This window comes from Cherax quadricarinatus, chromosome 1, assembly GCF_038502225.1.
Source record: "Cherax quadricarinatus isolate ZL_2023a chromosome 1, ASM3850222v1, whole genome shotgun sequence".
Lineage (NCBI taxonomy): Eukaryota > Metazoa > Arthropoda > Malacostraca > Decapoda > Parastacidae > Cherax > Cherax quadricarinatus.
The window spans coordinates 11129450-11154002 of NC_091292.1; the positions used below are offsets into that span (position 1 = coordinate 11129450).

Sequence of the window (24553 nt, forward strand, 5' to 3'; positions counted from 1 at the left end):
TGCATGCAGAGAATCAAATTTTATGGAGTAGTATTTATAAAGCATCACGAGTCAGGTGCTGCAGCCAAGGATGGGGTAAGTAATGGTTGTGTCTGGTTTAAGTAAGATGAATCTAATGAGAATATCTGAAATCAAAACTGCCAGTATTCTGTGTGATGGGTTTGGCAAATGCAACAAGAAAAGATTCTGGGGTGCTGATCAGTTTCTCAGATGACTAATTGGCCATCTTAGAACTTCAAGAGATGGCTGTGGGAGTTTCATTGAAGAGTGTAGCTGTTGTTTAAATACTATGACATGCATCATCTCAAGCTTTCTTGAAGTCTTCCCCACATAAGATCTGTAGTATCCCCATCACGCTTCATTAACAATTCTAGGAGAAAAGCCAAGAAAATCATCTAAATGACAAGATGGTCACCAGAGTATTTTGGGTGCCTCTAGCCTTTTTGCCATATCAGAGGGATAATCCACCCTGTATTAATCTTTTCAAACAAAAATACAAAAAAAAAAAATCGATTTAACAGATTTCGGATTTGATGAATAATTTGTTGTCTGGACAAAGTGCAGAAACAATGGGCAAAGTTAGTTACATCCAGTACTGTCCATCACTTGTCACGATTCTCTCAAAAATGCTCTCTCATACCATTAATAATAATAAAGAAGTATAAATTCATAATGTAATATATTACCACTAGTTCTTTCAAGAATGTTTTATAATTTTTTTTTTTTTTGTCTTGTAAACAAGAGAATTTTTTTTTGTGCTGGATGGGACAAGCTGTGAAAGATATGTCGGCCAGCAGCAACAGCCTGGTTGACCAGGTGAGCACCAGACTGCCTAGGCTAGAGCCTAGTCGCACTATACTGAAGGTAAACGTTAAGGGGTCTCTTATAAATGGTTGCTTAAAATTTTTTTAAATTTCTTTTTCGTCTTCCAATGTTTGTTTATAATGTGAGAACACCTTGTTTTGTTCCCACCTGACTAAGCTTTTAGAATAGTGATAAGATGACAAGTAAATCTTACAAACTAACTACTTACACTCTTATTACTTTAGTTCTTAGTAATAAAGGCAGAATTACTGACAATATGTTAGGTAAAAGGACACCTAACAAATGCAAAACATTACGACATTTACTGTCATAATATTTTGCTCTCCAAGAGCTCTGTCAAGCCATTATGTTTGACAAAGTTCCTGGAGAAAGAAATGTTGCCACAATAAACTTTCACATTAGATGCACATATGTCCTTTTACCAAACTGTAGTTCTTATTTATGTACTATAGTACTTCTTTTCCAATTAGAGAACCCTATTCTAAGATCAAGTCACAGAGGAGTAAAGATCCCCAAGATAATTAACAGATAGCTGATATACCATATATACATAGAAAAAGAATTTTAAAAATGAATATGAAGCTGTTGAAAGCTACAGACAAACCAATTTTTGTATGCATGCTAAGCTTAAAGAATGCTACTAAATTATATCACTTGTGAATGCCTATGCTTAAAGCAACATTCATCTTACTGTATTTCATTAACTTAACATGCTGTAACTACTTGTGCTACAAACTAAAGTTAGCTTTGCTATACTTTATAAATTTAACATGCTATAACTTTACCTGTGGTACAAACCATAGGTAATCTATTTCTTATTCTCATATCCAACATAGCACTGTATCATCCTTTGTGACAGTACTAAAATTTGTATGAGAGCAGCATCCATTGAGGAAACTACAAATCTCAAAGTTGATCCTCCTTATATTTGTAGTGGAAAGAAAGAGGCTCGGAAGATAATACAGAATACCCCAACGAAAAGCTGGTGAGAAATGAATATACACTAAGAGAACTCAGTAAGTGTAAAGGAACCACGTATTTTCAACACCCTCCCTTCACACATAAGGGAAATTACCAACAGGCCCCTAGCTGTCATAAAGAGAGCTGGATAAGTTCAAGGGAGAGTTCTTGATCAGGTAGGATGAGGTACCTACATTGGACTGAATGCAGCTAGCACCAACAGCCTGGTTGATCAAGCCATCAACCAGGAGACCTGGTCTGGGACAGAGAGGCAGTGACCTCCCATATTCGTGTTCGGTTAATCTTCAAACAAACACTTTTAATTTCACAAGGTACAGTACATAGTTTTATAAGACTGAATGAAAATTGCAAGTACCAAGTCCTGTATCATGCAAACTTAACATGCTGTACCTTTACCTCTGCTACAAACTACAGATAGCTTACTGTATCAAGCAAACTTAAGACACTGTCAGTTTACCTGTATGGATTTTTCAGCTCCTCCACAACAAAGTTCAAGTAGTTCCTGAAAAAGAACGATTCTTTGAATTGAAAAATTCCATTTAAGAACATAAGAAAGAATGAACACTGCAACAGGCCTACTGACCCATGCAGAGCAGGTCCATGTCCCCCCCATATTAGACCAATGATCCCCCCCCCCCCCCGGATTAGCCCAATGACCCACCCAGTCTGGTCATCTCCACTCAAGGATGGAGCACTGCACCAGACCCAGCAGCACAAGCTAGTGAGGTCCAACTCACACCCATCCACACCCACTCATGTATTTATCTAACCTATTTTTAAAACTACACGTTTTAGCCTGAATAACTGTACTTGGGAGTTTGTTCCACTCATCCACAACTCGATTACCACAACAGTGCTTTCCTATATCCTTCCTGAATCTGAATTTTTCCAACTTGAAACCATTGCTGCGAGTCCTGTATTGGCTGGAAATTTTCAGCACGCTATTTAAATCCCCTTTATTTATTCCTGTTTTCCATTTATACACCTCGATCATATCCCCCATAATTCTACGCCTTTCGAGAGAGTGCAGATTTAGGGCCCTCAGTCTATCCTTATAGGGAAGATTTCTGATACATGGGATCATCTTTGCCATCCTCCTCTGTACGTTTTCCAGAGCATTTATATCCATTTTGTAATACGGTGACCAGAACTGTGCAGCATAGTCTAATCAAGGATATATAGAGTTGAAGAACAACCTGAGGACTTCTATTATTTATACTTCTAGATATGAAGCCAAGAATTCTGTTAGCTTTATTGCAAACACTAATGCACTGTTGTCTTGGTTTTAGATTACTGCTAACCAGAACTCCTAAATCCTTTTTGCAGTCAGTAGTATGAAGATCTACATTATTTAGTTTATATGTGGCATGGTTATTTAACTGTCCAACATTTAGAACTTTGCATTTGTCAATATTAAACTGCATCTGCCACTTCTCTGACCATTGCATCAGTCTATTCAAATCATCCTGGAGTGCTCTAGTGTCCTCATTAGAATGAATTGACGGCCTATTTTGGCGTCATCAGATCCTATACAACGTGTTTTCAATATATAAGGGAATTAATAATGTAAAACAAAGTGATAAGATCTTATAATGAAAGTGACTTAATATTTTGTAGTTCTGGAGGTGAGAAGTAAAATTCCTGCACTCTGAATGAGGGTCATTTAAATTCTGATGTCTGCACAGCTGTAAGACAGCTATTGAATGCTTCTTCAGCATTCTTGCTTAAAAAAATCAGGCTGGGGAAAATAAAGTAAATTGAAGATAAAGAAAAGAAAATGTGATATGCAATGTCAATATGGATAAGAATCCTGAAAACTTACTGTCAGTGAATATCAGTGGTAAAATATACCACCAGCATGTGAACAAGACAATATGTAGTTTCTGGCATTTACAGAGAAGATGTTTACTCCACCAAGGACTTCACCAATCCATGGCAGACTGATAAGAATGGTATACAATACCGACAAGATGAAATTAAGACACATGTGCAACATCTGGGTATCTTTATTGTAGACGTTTCGCCATCCAGTTGCTTTATCAATACAAATTCCAGGACATAACTTGAAGACAGTAGAACCATGTACAGAAGATGAGGTAATCAGTCCCTCAACCTTGGAGTAGGTGCAAAGAGCAGCGTAGCCGTGGAGAATCTCCACGACTATGCTGCTCTTCGCACCCTACTCCAAGGTTGAGGGACTGATTACTTCATCTTCTGTACATAGTTCTACTGTCTTCAAGTTATGTCCTGGAATTTGTATTGATAAAGCAACTGGATGGCGAAACGTCTACAATAAAGATACCCAGATGTTGCACATGTGTCTTAATTTCATCAAAGACTGACAAGTCTCTTGTGGACAAAACATCTTGGTAAATGCCATAAACTGCATACTGCATCTTATTCACATACTCAAACGAAAATCAAAGGCATTTACCACCCAGCAAAGGAGAATAGCCCCTGGTAGAAAGCTGTGGCAAAGGCAGCAAGGTCCCAGTTGGTGTTGTCGAAGGGTTTCTGATAGTTCTCCAGGTTGCCAGTAGCCAGGTGGTAGCCACCAGCCACAATAATAATGACGAGGGCCAACACCTTGGCTGCTGTGAAAACGTCCTGTACTTTGGTCGCCCACTTTACATTGGTGCAGTTCACCCACGTTAAGAAAACTGAAAAGATAATGTAAATTTTTAGATATGATCAGTGAAGCTGTCTTTTTTTGTTTTATATGACAGAGTTAAGTCATGAAAAGACCTACAATAGTTATTAAAGAAACTGACTATGTTGGACCCAACCTCTCATTCTTCAGATCATCCTGATTAACCCCCATGAATATTCCTCTGGTGCTGTATGACCTTTGTGGGTTTAGCACTTCCATGAATAAAATAAAATGTTACATATTAATTTCTATGTTACGAATCCATAAAATTAGTTGTTAGTAGTTAACTACTGCCCACATACCCATCCTGTGGGCAGTAGTCAAAAGATTACAGAGGTACATAATGGGTCCAGGGACTGGGCCCCACACAGCACAAAATCATTTCATAAGCATACAAAAAAATAGTGTGTTCCGAGGTTTACCACAAGGTTGGTCCCGGAACAACTAAGCTGGTTCTGGAACAACTGGGCTGATCCTGGAACTAAAAGACCTAGGACAAGAAGGTCAAATAGACCTTGTTTGACAAGGGAAGATGGAACAAAATGTACAAGAAAAAAATTCTTTCAGTATGAGGGTAATAAGCAAATGGAAGGCCGATTCCTGAAATGGAACTTGAAAGTCAACAAAGCAATACCTGAGGCCTCCACAGTAAAAAAAAGAAATATATTTGTTCCTCAAAGCAGTATTCACACCCTCTTTCCTTTTTTCTCTTATTCTTAAATCCTGCACAAAAGCAAGAGCTTCACGGCAGATACTTTAAATTGTATGAATGTCATCTAATGAGGTAAACAAATGCCAATAAAGGAGAACTATGGAGAAATACTAAAGAAATAAGGAGTGTGAGCCACTGGAAACAATATCTGTTATTGGTTGTGGGATCATTTCCTCCACAGCCCGGTATCAGACTAGATCTCTTAAACGGAAAAGGAAATAATACAAGACTAAGAACTATTTGGCAACAGGAGAGAAAAGATATGATGAATGTAAGTTGAAGTTTTAAAATTTATTAGTCATCTTATGCATTCAAGAGAGAGAGAAAAGACAAGCAATCTTGCCAGTCGGAAAAAACGTAGCAGTGTTTGTTTCGAGGTTACACGACAAAAAAAAAAAAAAAAAAAAAAAAAAAAAAAAAAAATGGAGATCTTGCCAGAGTGAAAAACGTTTAATAGGCTTCTGTTTCAAGCTTAAATGACAGGACTGCAACACATCCTTGGATGGTTGCCATCTACCAACCTACTACAACAGGCAAGCCTTTGGCACTGAAACGATGACTAGAAACAAGGTCCCATTAACTACGGTGCCCTGATACCAACTGAAGGGCTCACAATCTAAGGAATTGCAGCTATCCTCTCATTCCTTGAACCAAGCCTGGTTACCTATTCCCCAGGCGCTGTATTATCCCTCATGAATGTAATGTAAGAAGGCGAAAACATGAAGCCACGGTTACTGCAAGGCTTCCAAGCAACCAAACTATAACTGACAAGTAGGAAGGGCTCCTCCTTGAGACTCTCTGATCGCTGGTTCTAACCCCACCCGTGATATGGTTTGTTTGCAATCGTGTCATTACGATTTCGTGAGTCATTAAACCTTTCAACATGAGGGTAAATGTGCCTTGATGCTGGTGAGGTAGTCTCCATTCAAGGAATCTGAACTATTCTCCTTTCTTTTGGATCAAGGATGATTACCCCTCATTTCCCAGAAGCCATATGACCCCTATGGGTTTAGTGCTTCCCCTAAGTATAGCAATACTTACACAGTCGAGGTGGTTTATTTATATAAAGAGGTAACCAGTGTAGGAGTTTAAACGCAAGATTCGATCCTGGGTCCTGTAATACCCTAGCAGCTAGGCATGATGAATGAGAGTGAAGCAAGTGTCAAACATGAAGTAGAATGCATGAATCTCATGCAACCAACCGAGATAATCAGGTAAGCAAAGGTGCGTGTGCGTGAGAGAGAGAGAGAGAGAGAGAGAGAGAGAGAGAGAGAGAGAGAGAGAGAGAGAGAGAGAGAGAGAGAGAGACAGACAGACAGACAGACAGACAGACAGACAGAGAGAGAGAGAGACAGACAGACAGACAAAAGGGATGGAGCAGAGCAGAAACTTAACCACACGATACCTTCCCAGACACAAGGTACCAAAGGGTAGACTTCATAAAGGCGAGTTAATTATAAATAATTTACAGAGGACTATAATTGTGCGGTCATTCGTTACTTTTTTTCGTTGTATTTACAGATTAAGGTTCTGACATTAATCAATCTGTGGAAAATAATGTATTTTCCGAAAAATCCAGCGTGTATTTTTTATGAAAATTAGTGTAATACATTGTATTTAATAACAATTAATTTGTAAGTGAAAAAGAGAATCGAGAGGGAAGCTCTGCGCCTGCGCTGGGGGGGGGGGGGCAGGGAAGAGACGCAATTGTTTGTTGAATGTTACAGGCACTAATGTAATGTGCTGTATAGCCCTTGTGGCTTAGTGCTTCTTTTTGATTATAATAATAATAATAATCTAATGTAATGTGCTTAATTTTCGTCGCTCTAGGGGTTATATTGGGCTTAAAACCTCTCAAATAGGAGCCGAAATTGTTGGATGTGCATTCCTGCATAACTTGAGCATTAAACAGATGTACAAGACAGCTCCAGGAACCTCAGATAAGCTATCTAAATTATGTTTGTAATTCTGGCCAGTATTATCATCATAAATTTAGTTAGAGGGGGGTTCTGTACATGACAATCTCCAGACTAATTGGCAAGTGTTATAATTATAAATTCTCCTTCTGTTATATAAATGTGTATATGTAATCATTTATTAATTTTAATATACAGTCCACAAATTTATATTAAATTTACCAGAATTCCTGGTGATGTACATTTCATTTGCAATTAATACAGGTCTAGAGCAATTTGTGGAGAGAGATGGTAGGTATCGAAGGGGGACATTTTTTGCGACCTATGTGTCCTAAAAATTCCTACTTGTCTCTGTAACTTTGATAAATAATAATTATCTTTGTTACCATTTACTTGTATGTATCTAATGAGATTCATCCAGGTAAATGTAATTTTCCACACAGTCGTTGCCAACGTCAGGTGGCAACAAAGGGACTACTTAACTACTAACACTACCATGCTGATGTCAGCGAGGCTTCACGAGTGTTCAGTTGTAATGGCCCGTTAAACCAGCTTGCCTTTCCCAACATACTCGCCAAGTCGTCAGAATAACCCACTTAGATGACCAGCTGTCTCCGTCCCCCTCCCTCTTAGACGACACACCTTCCATCCTCATCCTCATCACTCCCCCCCCCCATCATCACTTATATCCCCACACCATCAATTTACCCCTACCTGTCTTCTCTCCCTTCTTCAAGCACTTCTAGAACACTCTTACAATTCATTCTCTCCGTAAATGCACTAGTCCACCAATGGGAGCGCCACTACCCTTCCTCGGATCAAACTTGTCCAGGCTCTGTACGATCTCTACAGTTTAGCGGCTATGAAAGATGTGTAATCATCAAAAGCCATAGAGGTGTTCCTGGGTTACCCTGGGTTAATAATTCGAATATTATCTTATGGACCAGGGAGAGAGAGGATCTAGTAGCGATCAATGAAGAGGTGGGGCCAGGAGCTATGGCTCGACCCCTTCAACCGCAAATAGGCACCCGCCAATCAGTCCGCGCTGATCGCTTAGATATCCACTAATGATTGTTCTGATCATTTTTATCTTTAATAGTGAGGTTGATCAGTTGATCTTAACCAACCAGTACACGTTGATCGTCTGCTCTTAACTAGTCAGAACGCTTCTACTTGGACCACTGAGAAGACCGAGTGTGTGTCGCTGTCAGGGGTCACTGAGGCTGGTACCTCTCCCTGGCCTCCTGGGTCAAGCAACATGGTAACTCAGGACACTTTCAGCAAAGAAAAAACAATATTTCAAGTTCTTCCACAGTGGGAGGGCTTTATCACGCACTTGATAAAGTCCCACCTCGGGTGATGAAGATCCACCGTGGATCCAACAACTGAAGGGCTTCTCCTCACAACCACACTTTCCATGTTATGGAAAGTGTGATTGTAGCACTGTCACTTGCCCATGCAAGGCCAGGGCTACGCCGCTCTCTGTCAAGCGTAACACACACTAGGAATCTTACCGCTCCTCAGTGCTATGCAGATAAGGAAATGGCTCAGCCTCCCTCGACTACATGCGGGCAACGTCAGACATGAGATGCGGTTTCTGAGAATACATAAGCCCCATGTTCCTGGGCCATGGAAGATATGACACCTTCGTCCCGTCTATCTCCATCTCCGTCAGCAAGTCCAATCTATTTCTTTTCTTCTGCCTAGCCAGTGGAAAGCTTTTTTTTTTTTTGACTGAGTTTAGTTTTTATTCTTTTCCTCTGTGGCAGGAAGATATTTTTTACTGTGCCAGTCTCTCGCATTTTTATTACTAAAAAACGCCTGACCAAGTTTTGCGATTTTTTTTTTATTTTACACCTGTCCCTTAATAGTACTTTTCTCGTAGAGATGAGCCAAAATGCATAGCCAAGCAAATGTAAGCTTAGTCCTTGCAGCTATTGCAGTGACTCCCCATGCACTGAGCACAGTTCAGCATGTGACCACCTGGATCATGTCTCACTGTTGCGACCCCTGAATGGGTCACAATGTATATAATGTATATTACCTGTTCTTATAATTTTATATTGCTTATATTTGCGATAATAGCTAAATCGTAAATATATTGCTTTATATTATTATTTGACTTAGTTACTTTTGTTAGGTAGGATGTAACATTTATATATATATATATATATATATATATATATATATATATATATATATATATATATATATATATATATGCAATAAGATCACAGTAAACAGGTGATTTCAGAATATGCAAAACAACCACTCTGAAAGAATAGAGAAATTCCAAGCGCTTTCGTGACTACTCACATTATCAAGGAGTAGTCACGAAAGCGCTTGGAATTTCTCTATTCTTTCAGAGTGGTTGTTTTGCATATATATATATATATATATATATATATATATATATATATATATATATATATATATATATATTCAGTGCTCATAGTTCAAGTCTTGATTGTCTAACTACTGTAATTATCGCTCGTTGTTCATTTCCCTGCCGGCTTCTCGGTGTTGCTGAGCAGCAACAGTCCACGGAGCTATCACGTGATCAGGTGGGGGTGTTCACACCTCACCTGTAGTCGTCAGTCTGGGCTAGACACTCTTGGTGGTTGGACGTATTCCTGACAAGACGTGCCTAACTCTCCCTTATTGGCAGATCGTCTCTGTCGCTTTCTTGTTGTTGGTTCTGTAGAACTCTGTTCACAGAACATTGTCTTAGTGATTTTCGACGTTGTACTGAGGTTGTGTGTCGCATAGACACTCTGAGCAGCTCAGGTCCTGAGCTGTAGCTTCTGACCTAACTTGCACTGGTATCTGTGTACTGTCACAGTCGGGGATTTTCTTATGCTGAACTTAGATTCAGTAGTATGGGAGTTTTGTAACTTTTGTGGAGGATCTGCTGATGGTCCCTACTTAGTGTCGTTATATTATCTCCTTGATCCTGATTCTGTGTCGCAGTTGCTTGTTATATTGCTATTGGGCTTAGCAGTCGTTTTATTGTTCAAGCAAGCTGTTCTGATTGCCAGGTGGTCAAGAAGTTAGTTAATGTGAGGACTTAGTCACTAGTTAAGTCTAGTCGAGTTTTGAGACATAGCGAACTACTTAGAGCACTTACACACATACACACAAACTTACTTGTACATATTTGTAATATCTTATTAAATGTTAATGTACCAGACGGTACTTAAGACGTATAAATGTGATATGTGCCTTCAGCACAATACTACTGTACACGAGAGAAGTGTAGGAACTTGTATCCTATATTATATTCAATTGATTAATTTAATTTACTTTGATCTTATACCTCTAGACTTTGTTATTAATAAATTTATTAAATTTTAATTTCTCTAGTTAGTAGCCTACCAGTTGTAATCCTGAAGCACTAATAATTCTTATTGAATTCTAATGGATAATTGGACCAGGATACTGACTAATTGTTACGAAAACCCAGTAACAGGCTGGATGCTTGAAGGGCAGTCCTTTCTAGTATTCACTGGAGATCTCTATGCTTATTAGAAATCGCGTTTTTTGTAACACTCGCTGAGCACAGACCAAGCTGCTGAGATCTCTTCCCTAAAACTCTTGGCCCCTGGCTCGCCTCCAGCACATCTGACTTGGTGTACAGAACCCAATAAAACACAAAGACCCGTTGCATTTGCCTGCAGCCCGTTCTGCAGTCTCCAACACTACTGCTCAACCAGTCAACCATCTGCATTATGGCCAAGATGGATTGGCCAGCAGAGCAGCAGTCAACACTATACAATTCTGAACGACCGACAGAATGTGGAAAATGCAATGCTGCATTTTGAGCATTGCTGGTTTTTTCAATGTTTTGTTCCTTGCCTGACGTCCCTTAGTTTTATAATATATACGGCACATCCAGAAATAAAAATTTTATATGCGGACGGAGGATCGAGCCTTCACCCCTCCTTGCACTGAATGACCCACTTGGATACGGCGACCCCATAAAAAATTTAATAACCTTATTCAAGAATAATTATATTATAAACAAGAGATAGTTCTAAATCCATAGAGATCACACAGCGCCTGGGGAATGGTAGTGATCAGGTTTGATCTAAGGAAAGGGCTTAAAATCCTTGGATCAAGAGAAATCCAGAAGCATTCAGGAACCCCAACAGAAGTGACAGCAGAGGGTAGAGTTCACCTGGCCCGAGTAGACAGAGTTCAGAGTTCATTATGAACACATTTTTTTTTCTTAAAATAAGAGTAGTACTAAAATAGCTGAATGGAAAAACTGGAGGCAATAAAATGCTATAGTCATTAGAAATTAATATATATATATATATATATATATATATATATATATATATATATATATATATATATATATATATATATATATATATATATATATATTCTAGGTAGTAGGTTGGTAGACAGCAACCGCCCAGGGAGGTACTACCGTCCTGCCAATTGAGTGTAAAACTGAAGCCTGTAATTGTTTTACATGATGGTAGGATTGCTGGTGTCTTTTTTTGTCTCATACACATACAAGATTTCAGGTACGTCTTGCTACTTCTACTTACACTTAGGTCACACTACACATACATGTACAAGCATATATATGCACACCCCTTTGGGTTTTCTTCTATTTTCTTTCTAGTTCTTGTTCTTGTTTATTTCCTCTTATCTCCATGGGGAAGTGGAACAGAATTCTTCCTCCGTAAGCCATGCGTGTTGTAAGAGGTGACTAAAATGCCGGGAGCAAGGGGCTAGTAACCCCTTCTCCTGTATATATTACTAAATGTAAAAGGAGAAACTTTCGTTTTTCCTTTTGGGCCACCCTGCCTTGGTGGGATACGGCTGGTGTGTTGAAAGAAAGAAAAGATAAAGACATATATATATATATATATATATATATATATATATATATATATATATATATATATATATATATATATATATATATATATATATATATACACTATATATGCGCCTGTAGTAGCAAATGGGTTCCTTCAATAGGGTGGGAGTGGGGGCTGCCGTAATGCTGGTGAAGTGGCTTTTGATTCAAGGAATTGGAGGTATCCTCCCTCCCCCTGTATTTGAGTCACGCAATTTTACTTAACATTTCCCATGCGCTGCACGACCCTTACGGCTTTAGCACCTCCCCATGGATATAAAAAGACAAACCACCACTAAAATACGGCGGGCACACTCACATATAACAGCTGCAGCGATAAGCCTCACAGCTACATCCGGAGGCTGCTCACAGTTGGGGAAGAGTGGTTGTAAGATGTAGTTGGCGAAGGTGAGAGCGATGACGGTGTTGCCTGTGGGCATGATGATGACCAGCGCTACCCACAAGTACAGGAAGGCAGGTAGGGCACCGAAGGCTTCGTGGATGTAAGCATAGTCGCCTCCGCTCTTGGGTATCATAGTTCCTGTAGGAGCAAGATGGAAGGGTGTCAGATGTCTACATGATCGAGGCTGCTATGGTGATTCCTCCAATAATAATCGCCGGGTCACCATCTGGAAAAGACCCGGACGGGACAGTATCGGCCAATCATTCAAGTTCCAATAATAATAATAATAATAATAATAATAATAATAAAGCTTGAAATAAGGATCTAAAATAGATAAATTTATATTTAAAAAGTATGTAGGAAAGTACTGGTTCTGGAATAAGTTCCATACCTGAAACAACGTTCCAGGTAAGGTCATGGAAGCTAAAGCATGAATTAAGCCCTGTTAATCAGTTCACACAGTGTTAACTGTCGACTTCACGAGGGTCACTGAGGCTGCATGTCACCTGCTCACCAGTCAAGAATATTTTTAATCCCTAATGGGGGGATTAAAGTAAGTTCTCGGTATATATACACACACCGAAAGTATGTATAGACCTCTCGGTGTATATGATGAGAGAGGTGTGCATATGTCAGTGAATATACTCTACGCTAATTTTAATTCCTGGTTTCAAGGATTATACTGTATGGTAGACCCTCAAAAGAGGTTCGCTGATGCTGGTGAGGGAGCTCTTGATCCAAGGAATTAGACCTGTGCTCCAGTTCCTTGAATTGAGCCTGAATGCTTTAGAATATTTACTTTGTCTTATACTTAATTCTAACTATAGATTCACTATAAATCTTATGATAACAAGCATTGATCCTAATACCAACCTCTTATTGAATGACTTACATGAATCAAACAGTAACTGTAATTACTACACAGCAGAACAATCAAAGGCACTTCTCAGAGCCAACAAAAACATAACTGTCTTTAACTACAATATCAGATCTTTAAGTAAACATTACGATGACCTCATAGCATTACTAAATTCCCTGCATGCCAGTATATCCATCATTACTCTCACTGAAACCTGGCTAAAGTCTGATACTACAGATGTCTATGCCATTCCTGGTTACACAGCCATACACAACTGTAGGCCAGATCAACAAGGGGGTGGCACAGCCATATACTACTCAGACCAACTAGAATGTATCACTAATACTTGCACAAGGGATGAACATGGGGAATATATAATAGCTAAATTCAAATCCAAATACCTACAAAAACCTCTCACAGTGATAAACATCTACAGAGTACCACAGTCAATCATTAGCCGTTTTAGTGACAACCTAGGAAGTATGATAACTGATGCACGCATGAACAAAGATCACTTACTACTCTCACGTGACTTCAATATAAATCTCCTACAAGACCAGGACCCACATGTTACTGAATTCACAAACACTATGAGTAACTGCATGTTGCTACCATCAGTAACAACACCTACAAGAGTTACAGAAACTAGTGTTTCCCTACTAGACCACATCAGGGCCAACACCATATCCCCTTTAAAATCAGGCATAATCACAGATAATACCACAGATCACTACCCTACCTTCCTCATCACAAATCTTGGGAAATTACCCAAAGACACTACTAAAGTCACTTTCAGACTTCACAATGAGGCAGCCATTAATAACTTCACAGCAGCAGTAACAAACATTGACTGGCACACTGAGCTAGAAATCTATACAGATATTGATGAATGTATTAATAATTTTCTAAAAAAGACCCAATACCTCTACAACAAGCACTGCCCCCCAAAAACTAAACAGATGACAGCTAAGAGACTGAACAGTCCCTGGCTAACACCCAGCATCCTCAAATCCATAAATACAAAGCACCTATACGAAACACAGTACAGAATGGGTCACATAACCAGAGACCAAACAAAACGTTACTCGTCAATCCTAACCAGCCTGATAAGAAGGGCTAAAAAACTGTATTATGAGAACAGATTATCCAACTTACGAGGTGATATAAAAAAGACCTGGAAAACCCTATCAGAAATTCTAGGAACAAAAAAGATATAACGAAATAGCGAAATTGAATTAACAAAACCAGATGAACCCAAACTCCCACCAACTGAAACAGCAAACAGACTCAGTAATTTCTTCTCCACTATTGGAAAAAACCTTGCCAATAAAATACCAAGCTCAGATACCCCACCCAATGACTACCTCACTGGCAACTACCCGAACACACTGTTCCTAGCTCCGACTAACCCTACTGAAGTCTCCCTTATTATCAATACACTAAAAAACAAGGCAGGAGATTTAAATACCTTACCACCCTTTATATACAAAAAAAGCGTCACAAGTACTATCACCAATCATTGCAACACTCTTTAACAAATCCATAGAATCCTCTACCTTCCCTACAGTTCTCAAAATAGCAAGGGTCACCCCGATCCATAAAGGAGGAGACCAAACAGACTTGAATAACTATAGGCCAATATCCAACTTACACCCTCTCTCTAAAATCTTCGAAAAATTAATTCATAAGCGAATCTATTCCTACCTCATCTCGCACAACATACTCGACCCCTGTCAATTTGGGTTCAGGCCTAATAAAAATACTAATGATGCTATTATACACATGTTAGAACAAATATATATTGTGCAATAGAGAAAAAAGAAGTCCCACTGGGGATCTTCATTGCCTTGCGTAAAGCTTTTGATACAGTTGACCATAACTTGCTCCATATAAAATTGTCGCACTATGGTATAAGAGGGCACTCCCTCAACTACCTAAAGTCTTACCTCAGCAACAGAAGCCAATATGTGTACACAAACGGGGCAAATTCTTCCGCACAGCCAATTACAGTTGGTGTCCCACAGGGAAGTGTCCTAGGCCCTCTACTCTTTCTCATATACATAAATGACCTACCAAATGCATCGCAACTACTCAAACCCACACTATTTGCAGATGACACTACATACGTCTTCTCTCACCCGAGCCCAGTCACGCTAGCCAATACTGTAAATACCGAATTACAGAAAATATCTACCTGGATGAGTACTAACAAACTTACTCTAAACATTGACAAAACCTACTTCATTCAGTTTGGTAACAGAGCTACATACGTCCCTCTTAACATAATGATAAACGGATCACCTATCACAAAATTCACAGATGGAAAATTTTTAGGAATCCACCTTGATAATACTCAAATTTCAAACACATATACAACAAATTTCCAAAAAAAAATCCAAGACCGTAGGCATACTGTCGAAGATACGGTACTATGTTCCACAGTCAGCCCTCCTGGCCCTATATCACCCATTTATTTACCCCTATCTCAGCTATGGAATTTGTGCATGGGGCTCAACAACAATAAACCATCTCAGACCATTAATTACCCAACAAAAGGCTGCAGTCAGAATGATAAATTCTCACTGCAGGCAGCACACTCCACCAATATTCAAAACTCTAAACCTACTCACCATACAAAAGATCCATACTTACTACTGCACCTACTACATTCATAGAACACTTAACTCTGATATAAACCCTCCCCTCAAACGTCTCCTTACCAACCTCAACAGAACACATGACCATAACACAAGGCACAGATCACTCTTTGATGTTCCTCGTGTCCATCTCACGCTATGCAAAAACTCAATGCACACAAAAGGCCCTAAAATCTGGAATTCATTACCAATGAATATAAAAGAAACACTATCTGTTTATAAATTCAAGTCTCTTCTCAAAAATCACTTACTCACCCACAACCAAATAAATACTGAATAATTGTATCTTATAAATTGTATATCTTAAATGTTTCTCATGATTGTATCACAGAAATATTTAACCTGAGACCCAATCAAACTTTGTTATTTTTTAATTACATTACCTAACAGAATACTCCATTCTACTGAATGTACAGCAATGTATGCAACCATATGACCTGTCTTTGTAGTACTCACTAGAGCATAATTGTTATCTGTTTACAATAATGTTTAGGAATGCTTAGTTAATCTTAAGTTAATTTTAAGCCTGCCCATAATGCTCTGCATACAAGGGGCTTTGGCATGCTGCATTCAATTGTATTCTTTTGTACTTTTCTGTATCATGTTCAAATTAATAAATAAATAAATAAATAAATAAATAAATGCCTTCCATTCCCCCAGACGCTGCATGACCCATACGGGTTTAATAACAACAGTCCGGTAGAGTACAGCATCCAGTCTTATTAACCTCGTATAGTCTACACACTACAAATCTAATAAACCAATAAACCTTAATAATAATAATAATAATAATAATAATAATAATAATAATAATAATGAGCATATGCACTAACTAGCCTAACGTAAGTAATGTGTAAAGCCAGTCACGCTACACGGTTGATGTGTATCTCGAGGTCCCAGACCAGACCTCCTGGTTGACGGCCTGAACAACCAGGCTGTTGCTGCTAGCCGCACGGGGTCCAACGTATGGACCACAGCCAGAGTTACTGACACAACACTAATGTTTAAATCAGCGTTTGTCATGCAGTGTGAACCACCCTCCAGGTGTTCGCAATATGTACACATGTCACTCCTAGAGAGTGCACTGATGCTGGTGAAAGGCTTTTGACCCGAGGAACTGGAGCTGCCTTTCCCCTCCCTCGAAGCAAGTATAATGTCCCTTCAGTTCCCCGAGAGCTTCACGGCTACCACGGGGTTAGCTTCTCCCAACAATAACAAGAAGAGATAATGAAACAAGCAAAAGAAAAAGATATAAGCAGAAATTAATAAAAAATTATTATTATTAAAGTGCTGACGATGATAATGTACATGTCAAGGAGGTGTGGAGCCCAGGCAGCAGCAGCAGCAGCTGATGTTGTTGCATCATTGCTGTGTGGACGATGAGGGAGTCACTGCTGCTGATACAACCTTTGACACAATAGGTCAAATGTTACACTTTCAAAACATCCACATGATCAGTTTCTTGTCCTTAGTTAGGCGGAATTATAGTATTATCAGTTATTATTATCAAAACTGCAGCGCTGTATGACCCTAGTTTTGTTTTGATTATAATAATATGATCCAAACTAAACGTTAAACCCGCAAGAATCACATGGCACTGGGGCTATAAGGACGTCTCCAACTCCTTTACTCAACCTGTGCAATACAGAAGGCAAAGGTGGTACCCAAACAGAAAAGAAAATATTCGAGAGTTCTTGACTGAATGTTGCAAGAGGGAAGAATTGAGTTGATAATGTTAATAGCTTGTCAACGGTTTGAGCTGAAAAGTATTCCTCGTGATGAATAAGACGTATGTGCAGCACCTGGGTACCTTCATGTTTCGATAACCAGCGACCTTCTCCGATTTAATACAGAGACTATATACGGGATACAGCGGAAGATGAGGTAATCAGTCCCTCAACCTTGATGTGTGTTTAGCCTCCTTAAGAGGTAGGCAAGTTCCCTCCCCTCGTCTTCTAATAACATGTTCATTTTTCCACTATAATCTACCTTGTCCATAATGGCAATATAATTTGCTTTGTCTGTCTCGTAAGGTGAAGTCCAGGATCTTTCCTTAATTCATGGTATAACTTAACAAATCTTTGAGGACAATAGTGCTGCAGAGGTCTGAGCAAAGCTCAGACCTCTGTAACTTCACCTTACGAAACAGCCAAAGCAAATGCGATAGTAATTATGGACAAGGTAGATTATAGTGGAAAAAATGAACATGTTATTAGAAGACGAGGGAACTTACGTGCCCCTTGTGGAGAAATTTTCTCCAGGAGGGGGGGTATTAGCCCCTTCAGCCCTTTCAGCCCTGAGGGGCCCAGCCCTCTCAGAAGGGGCAAGCATATTGTTTACTGCTACAGCGAGTAATTGATCCCAGATGCAGTACCAGTATGCGACGTGGTCAAGCGACCGACACTCCTTGCAATCCAGTGTTGCAAAGTGTAGGTTAATAAAAGACAGTCCATCTCTTACCTTAGCAGGACAATTAAGGAAAATCCTGCTCCCACTTTATTACCATGGTAAAGATAGTGTACATTGTTGTCTATGCTTAAGACAGCAAGAATCAAACATTCTGCTTTGCTTCATGGAGGAAGTGGCAAGGAAGCAAAAGTACTAGGTCAGCTTTTCCTTTATGTGCTAGGGGTAGTGACGGTGTAGGATGCTGTGACGTCTTCAGATTACTTTTGACTCTACTGAGAGTCACACTGACGCCAGGATAACCAACAAAGAACATTGATCTGTGCGTTAGTGTGAACAAAGTGTCTCACAAAACACAATAAACACTTACAGAGAAGTGTGATCAGCTTCTTCAGTGATAAGATTGTGAACAATAAAGACAAATCTTGTGGAACATAGTGTACCAGTGTGCGTATTCCTAGACTATAGAAGACGTGGACATCCAAGGACACTTCAGCTTCTATCAAGTCACCGATACCTGTCGAAGGTGTGAAGAACACCATAGCTCACGCTACAAGAGCAAGGTGGGTTACTTATTTCTTGTAGTACGGGGGACTGCACAGTTCTTGTGTCCCAAGGAGTTTGTAATCAACCTATAGTCGGCAGTGAGGTGCGGACTTTTGAGTCCACACAGGTACGTAAGTCAGCCATCAGTGAATGAAATATGCTGACATAACACCCCCTAGGGGTAATTTATTGTTTACATAATATAATCTTTTTCAGCCCATTAAGAAGTGGAAGACAACACTTCAAGACCTCGTCTGCAGGGGCGGCTGTGTTGACGATTTTCTGTCATTTATCAGCTAAGTATTCACTATATTTAAACTATAAACTTAGCTGGTAAACCATTTCTCAACACCCCTTAACCCTCATCCGAAGCAGTGGCAGGAAGATAGACGCTTATATACTCGATCCAGAATGAGAGTTGAATTGAAAAAAAACACTCTGGATGAAAAGTCTCCATAATAAAGATACCCAGCTGTTGCACACGTGTCTTGGCCAACAGCTTGCTGGTGCTATAAGTGTCCCACTAATGTAATAGTATTCTTTACGGTAATATGTCCACTCAAAGGAGGCGAGGCCGCTGCCCTATAAAGTCTTTCCCTTGTAGCGAAATCTACGAAGAATCTGGACCCGTCATTGCTCGACTGAAAGAGGTATTTAACTGGATGCGAGAAAGCAAATAGAGCGTAAGAGATGTCAAGCAGTCAGTTCTTCAGTGATACTGTGCCCTAATTAAATTAATGCACCGTTTTGGATCCTCTTTGAATGGGAAAAAATCAAGGCCTTTCTAGAAATCATGTCTTCCTCCGTGGCACACCCGGCCGGCTTCACAGCTGATCGTATTCAGGGAGCACTTATCGTATTATTAACCCTTAGCTCGAGAAAACCAGCTGGATATTTTCTCACATAAGTGGTCCCTAAAAGCTTGGGTAAAGCTACTGGGATGCTGCTCCGGGGAGATGCCAGATGACAAGTGCAACACAAGAGATTCGTTAGTCAAGTCGTCTTCAACTTTCGCTCTCAATCTTGGTCCGCTTGTAGCCAAAATTGCTTCATTTTATCACAGGTGGCTGGCAAATGATCGGCCACTATCCGCAGTGATGCTGCTAGTCCTTTGCTGGGAAATTTCTTGGAGGTGTACACGAAATGCCGGATTCCAGCATATAAGTAATATAACTTAATACCTCAAAATAAATAAATAAAGCCAGCAAAAAAAAATATACGAGATCAATACACTAATCTTCACTCATATTTCAAAAAATTTTGCAATACCGACCCCATAAATCACAATTAACAGAAAATCACATGCCTGAAGCATCTTATGGAGAAAAAGAGTTTGAATACAGGAGTCATCCCAATGATATTAAAAGTCACGGATATATCTGCACACCGCAAAGGTGGCAGCAAAGCAACTGCAAATATATATGTCGTGCCGAATATGTAAAACTGGTCAATTAGCAAGAACTCATTTAAGTCCTTTCTAAAATTTTCTCTTATACGTTTAAAGATATATTTTTTTCATTGATGTTAATGTAAAAAATTATAATTTTGCACCAAAAGGAACTTAGAAAACTTGCTTAACCTTATTATAACAAGCTCAATTTATTTTAGCCTAACCCAACTAAATATATTTTAGATTTGTTTACAGTAATTTAATACTAAACAAACACAGTGAAATATTTTTTTTTCGTTAGGTTCAGAATGATTTTGGCGAAATTATTGCATACACAAATTTTCACTTGTCCTATATGACAAGATGAGCGTTGCTATTTAAGCCAAGATCGCAAGTTCTGCCTATTCGGCACGACATTATATATATATATATATATATATATATATATATATATATATATATATATATATATATATATATATATATATATATTGCACGACCCAGGGAGATGCTGGTGTGCAGCACTTCTACAAGTGTGATCATGGTGTAATAGTACATGAAATGTGTTTAAAAAATAACCTTAAAAGTAGGCACATGGATTTTTAATTTTCTAACAGACCTGATGCAAAGAATAATAGTCAAGAAAGTAATGTCAAAGGTTGCCAAAGCAACAAGCTCGGTTCCTCAAGGCACATTGCTAGCCTCAACTTTCTTTCTCATATTCGACAGACGAGATCATAGAAATTTCCTCTATACAACAACATAGTTTAGAAACTCCGTCTACTACTTTATTCAAGAAGGTTTAAACAAGGTTAATGGAAACTATCGTAGAGCAGCTCCTGTTGTCTTCGAGTGTGACAGCAACACACAACTGAATCATTCTTGACATACGATACTTGACGTTGTCTGAGAGTGGCATCCTGAGATAACAAGTCACCAAGCTTATATGAATTAAATCTTGCTTTGGGCCACAGAAAACTATGTGATCTTCTATAAGGGAAAAAAATCAGCTGGAACGCCGTTAAAAAAAAATAATTAAAAACAGGAGGAGAATATAAAACAAGCGCAAATCACTCAGAAAATGAACAATACCGTGACTGGAACAATACATAAATATCCGGCACATAGGTGAAAGAAGCTTTGTACGTCAAACCACTCGCTAGAGAAGAGGAATACATGTGACCTAGGAGTGTAAATGTCAGTAGGTGTTACAAGGGTTATAGCAGTGTTGCTATTACAAGCACAAGCACGTTGATAAGATGGATAACTAGATTTAAAAGAGAAAGATAAATCATGGAACAGGTGACAGATACCTAAAGTCAGTGCCGGATCAGCCGGGCTGTGGCTCGTATGTTGGACTGCGTGCGGCCAGCAGTAACAGCCTTGTTGATCAAGCCCTGATCCATCGGGAGGCCTGGTCATGGACCGGGCCGCGGGGGCGTTGATCCCCGGAATAACCTCCAGGTAACCTCCAGGTAGGTGAGGTTTGAACCCATGGCAAGAGTGTCCTAAAAATAAACTCACAGGCCGAGTGGTTAACGCACTGGCCTACGAGTTAGGACTCACTGCCATGGGCTCAATTCCCCCATCCGTTTCGCGATTTGTTTACAGTAGTGTTATTACGATTTCGCGAGTCACGAGAAAGAGAAAGATTCAAAGGCAATGCTGTTACTCTGCGTCACTTGAGTTCTCTTGACTGGAATATTTCTGCACACGCAGAACTAAGGAATGTACAGAGAATATCACTGCCCACGTAAATTCATTCAAACATCAAAATTATTGGGAATGTCTGAAGTTCCTTGTATTGTGCTTCATAGAACGTAAGATACATAATTCATGACAAATTTACACCAGGAAAATTCTGAAGGTCCTCTTGGCGACAGCCGCACAAATACGTGCAAGCTGAACACGCCAAGACACACATAACACACTTGTGTTATGTAATCCAGTATAGCCTCAAACCCCAGGACCAGCCATATTAAAAATATATAAAGAGGGAGGGGATATAAAAAGCCATATCTGTTTACAGTAATCTCTTAAATGTTGACGCCCATTGGTTCGCCATATTTTCGCGTATACTAAGAAGTCGTTTAAGTATTGTAAAACTTGCCACAAGATTCTACAGAGCTGCACCAGCAGCGGGTTTAACTACACTTCACTAAAGATTCACCAAAAATGATTCTTCAGTTCGTCTTGGACTACGGTCGCGTTACGAAGGTCATCAATACGGGTCTCGGGGAATTGTTCCCGTTGCCATACCGAGTTTTTTTTTCCCACCAGACTGTATACCAAAAACTGAAACACAAGACCTGCCTAATAGACTACATGACAGCATCTAGAGATTGACTCAAAAGTCTGGACACAGGATATATTACTAATATTGTTTTTTTTCCCCGCAGTTACCGGAGTTACTGCATCGTGTTAATATAAATCTTGCAAAGCGAGTTCAACTTTGCATCGCTAATGGTGGACAACTTATTGAAGATATTATTCATTAAAAGTATTGCATATTACAAAAATGCAATTTCGCCTACATGTCCAGACTTTTGGGTTACCCTGTATACTACACACAATATTACAGGTTTTATCAATGTTATATAATACCATAGGCTGAGGGACTGATTACCATATCTTCTACCTCTTCAGTCTACTGTATTGTATTGATAAAGCCGCTGGTTGGAGAGATGTCTACAGAAAAAATATACCCAGATGTTGCACATGTGTCTAAGTCATCATTACAGGTTCTACACAGATTCTATAACAGATGCTATACCAGGAGTCTGGTAGGTACAACACCTAAGATATCGTATAAGGAAAGATCATGGGTAAACACAACATCGAACATATCACCGGAACCTACTTGAAGTCTACCTGGAGGGCATTCCGGGGATCAACGCCCCCGCGGCCCGGTCCATGACCCGGCCTCCTGATGGATCAGGGCCTGATCGGTGAGGCTGTTACTGCTGGCCGCAGCTAATGTGTACTGTATAACTCTCGCCAGAAGAAGATGTAGTTAGAAACCGTAGGAACAGTTTACTGTAATTTTAAACAGAAATATTTTCTTAAGGTTCTGTGCAGGAAATATAAGAAGAGTTACATAGAATGCAGCACCAGCATGCAGCACCAGCATGCAGCACCAGCAGGCAGCACCAGCATGCAGCACCAGCATGCAGCACCCGCATGCAGCACCAGCATGCAACACCAGCATGCAGCACCCGCATGCAGCACCAACATGCAGCACCAGCATGCAGCACCAGCATGCAGCACCAGCATGCAGCACCCGCATGCAGCACCAACATGCAGCACCAGCATGCAGCACCAACATGCAGCACCAACATGCAGCACCAGCATGCAGCACCAGCATGCAGCACCCACATGCAGCACCAGCATGCAGCACCAGCATGCAGTACCAGCATGCAGCACCAACATGCAGCACCAACATGCAGCACCCACATGCAGCACCCACATGCAGCACCAGCATGCAGCACCAACATGCAGCACCAACATGCAGCACCAACATGCAGCACCAGCATGCAGCACCCACATGCAGCACCAGCATGCAGCACCAGCATGCAGTACCAGCATGCAGCACCAACATGCAGCACCAACATGCAGCACCCACATGCAGCACCAGCATGCAGCACCAACATGCAGCACCAACATGCAGCACCAACATGCAGCACCAGCATGCAGCACCAGCATGCAGCACCAACATGCAGCACCAGCATGCAGCACCAACATGCAGCACCAACATGCAGCACCAGCATGCAGCACCAACATGCAGCACCAGCATGCAGCACCAACATGCAGCACCAGCATGCAGCACCAGCATGCAGCACCAACATGCAGCACCAACATGCAGCACCAGCATGCAACACCAGCATGCAACACCAGCATGCAGCACCAGCATGCAACACCAGCATGTAACACCAGCATGCAATACCAGCATGTACCAGCATGCAGCACCAGCATGCAGCACCAGCATGCAGCGCCAACATGTATCATGTGGGAGTTCGAACACGTGGATTGGGTAAAGAAATACTCACGTAGGCTGGTAGTACGTATAATTACAAATAATGTGGAGAGCGCCCTTACAGCCGTACCTTGTCTCCTTGCTCCTCTCGTAACACTGCCTGGCCGCCCACAGTACCCATATGTGAGGGGGTCTTTGAATACTGCTAGGTCAGCACAATATGAGTTCAGACAGTGACTCAGGCAGAGACGGTTTGTCGTGAGTCAACTACTGGTACAGTGGTTACTGGTAACTGGTTACTACTACTGAGACATGCAGCACCAGCATGCAGCGCCAACATGCAGCACCAGCATGCAGCA

General features: G+C 40.2%; 1 protein-coding gene across 4 annotated transcripts in view; it reads right to left on the reverse strand.

The window, feature by feature from the left end:
• The window catches only part of LOC128687354 (large neutral amino acids transporter small subunit 2), a 148037-nt gene that overhangs the window by 16343 nt on the left and 107141 nt on the right, over positions 1-24553 (reverse strand). For all 4 annotated transcript variants that reach the window (XM_070093668.1, XM_070093794.1, XM_070093730.1 and 1 more), the window contains 3 exons: positions 12280-12501; positions 4241-4466; positions 2264-2308 (listed from right to left, as the gene is read on the reverse strand). In XM_070093668.1, coding sequence (XP_069949769.1) covers positions 2264-2308; positions 4241-4466; positions 12280-12501 — 493 coding nt within the window. The remainder of the gene's footprint in view (positions 1-2263; positions 2309-4240; positions 4467-12279; positions 12502-24553) is intronic.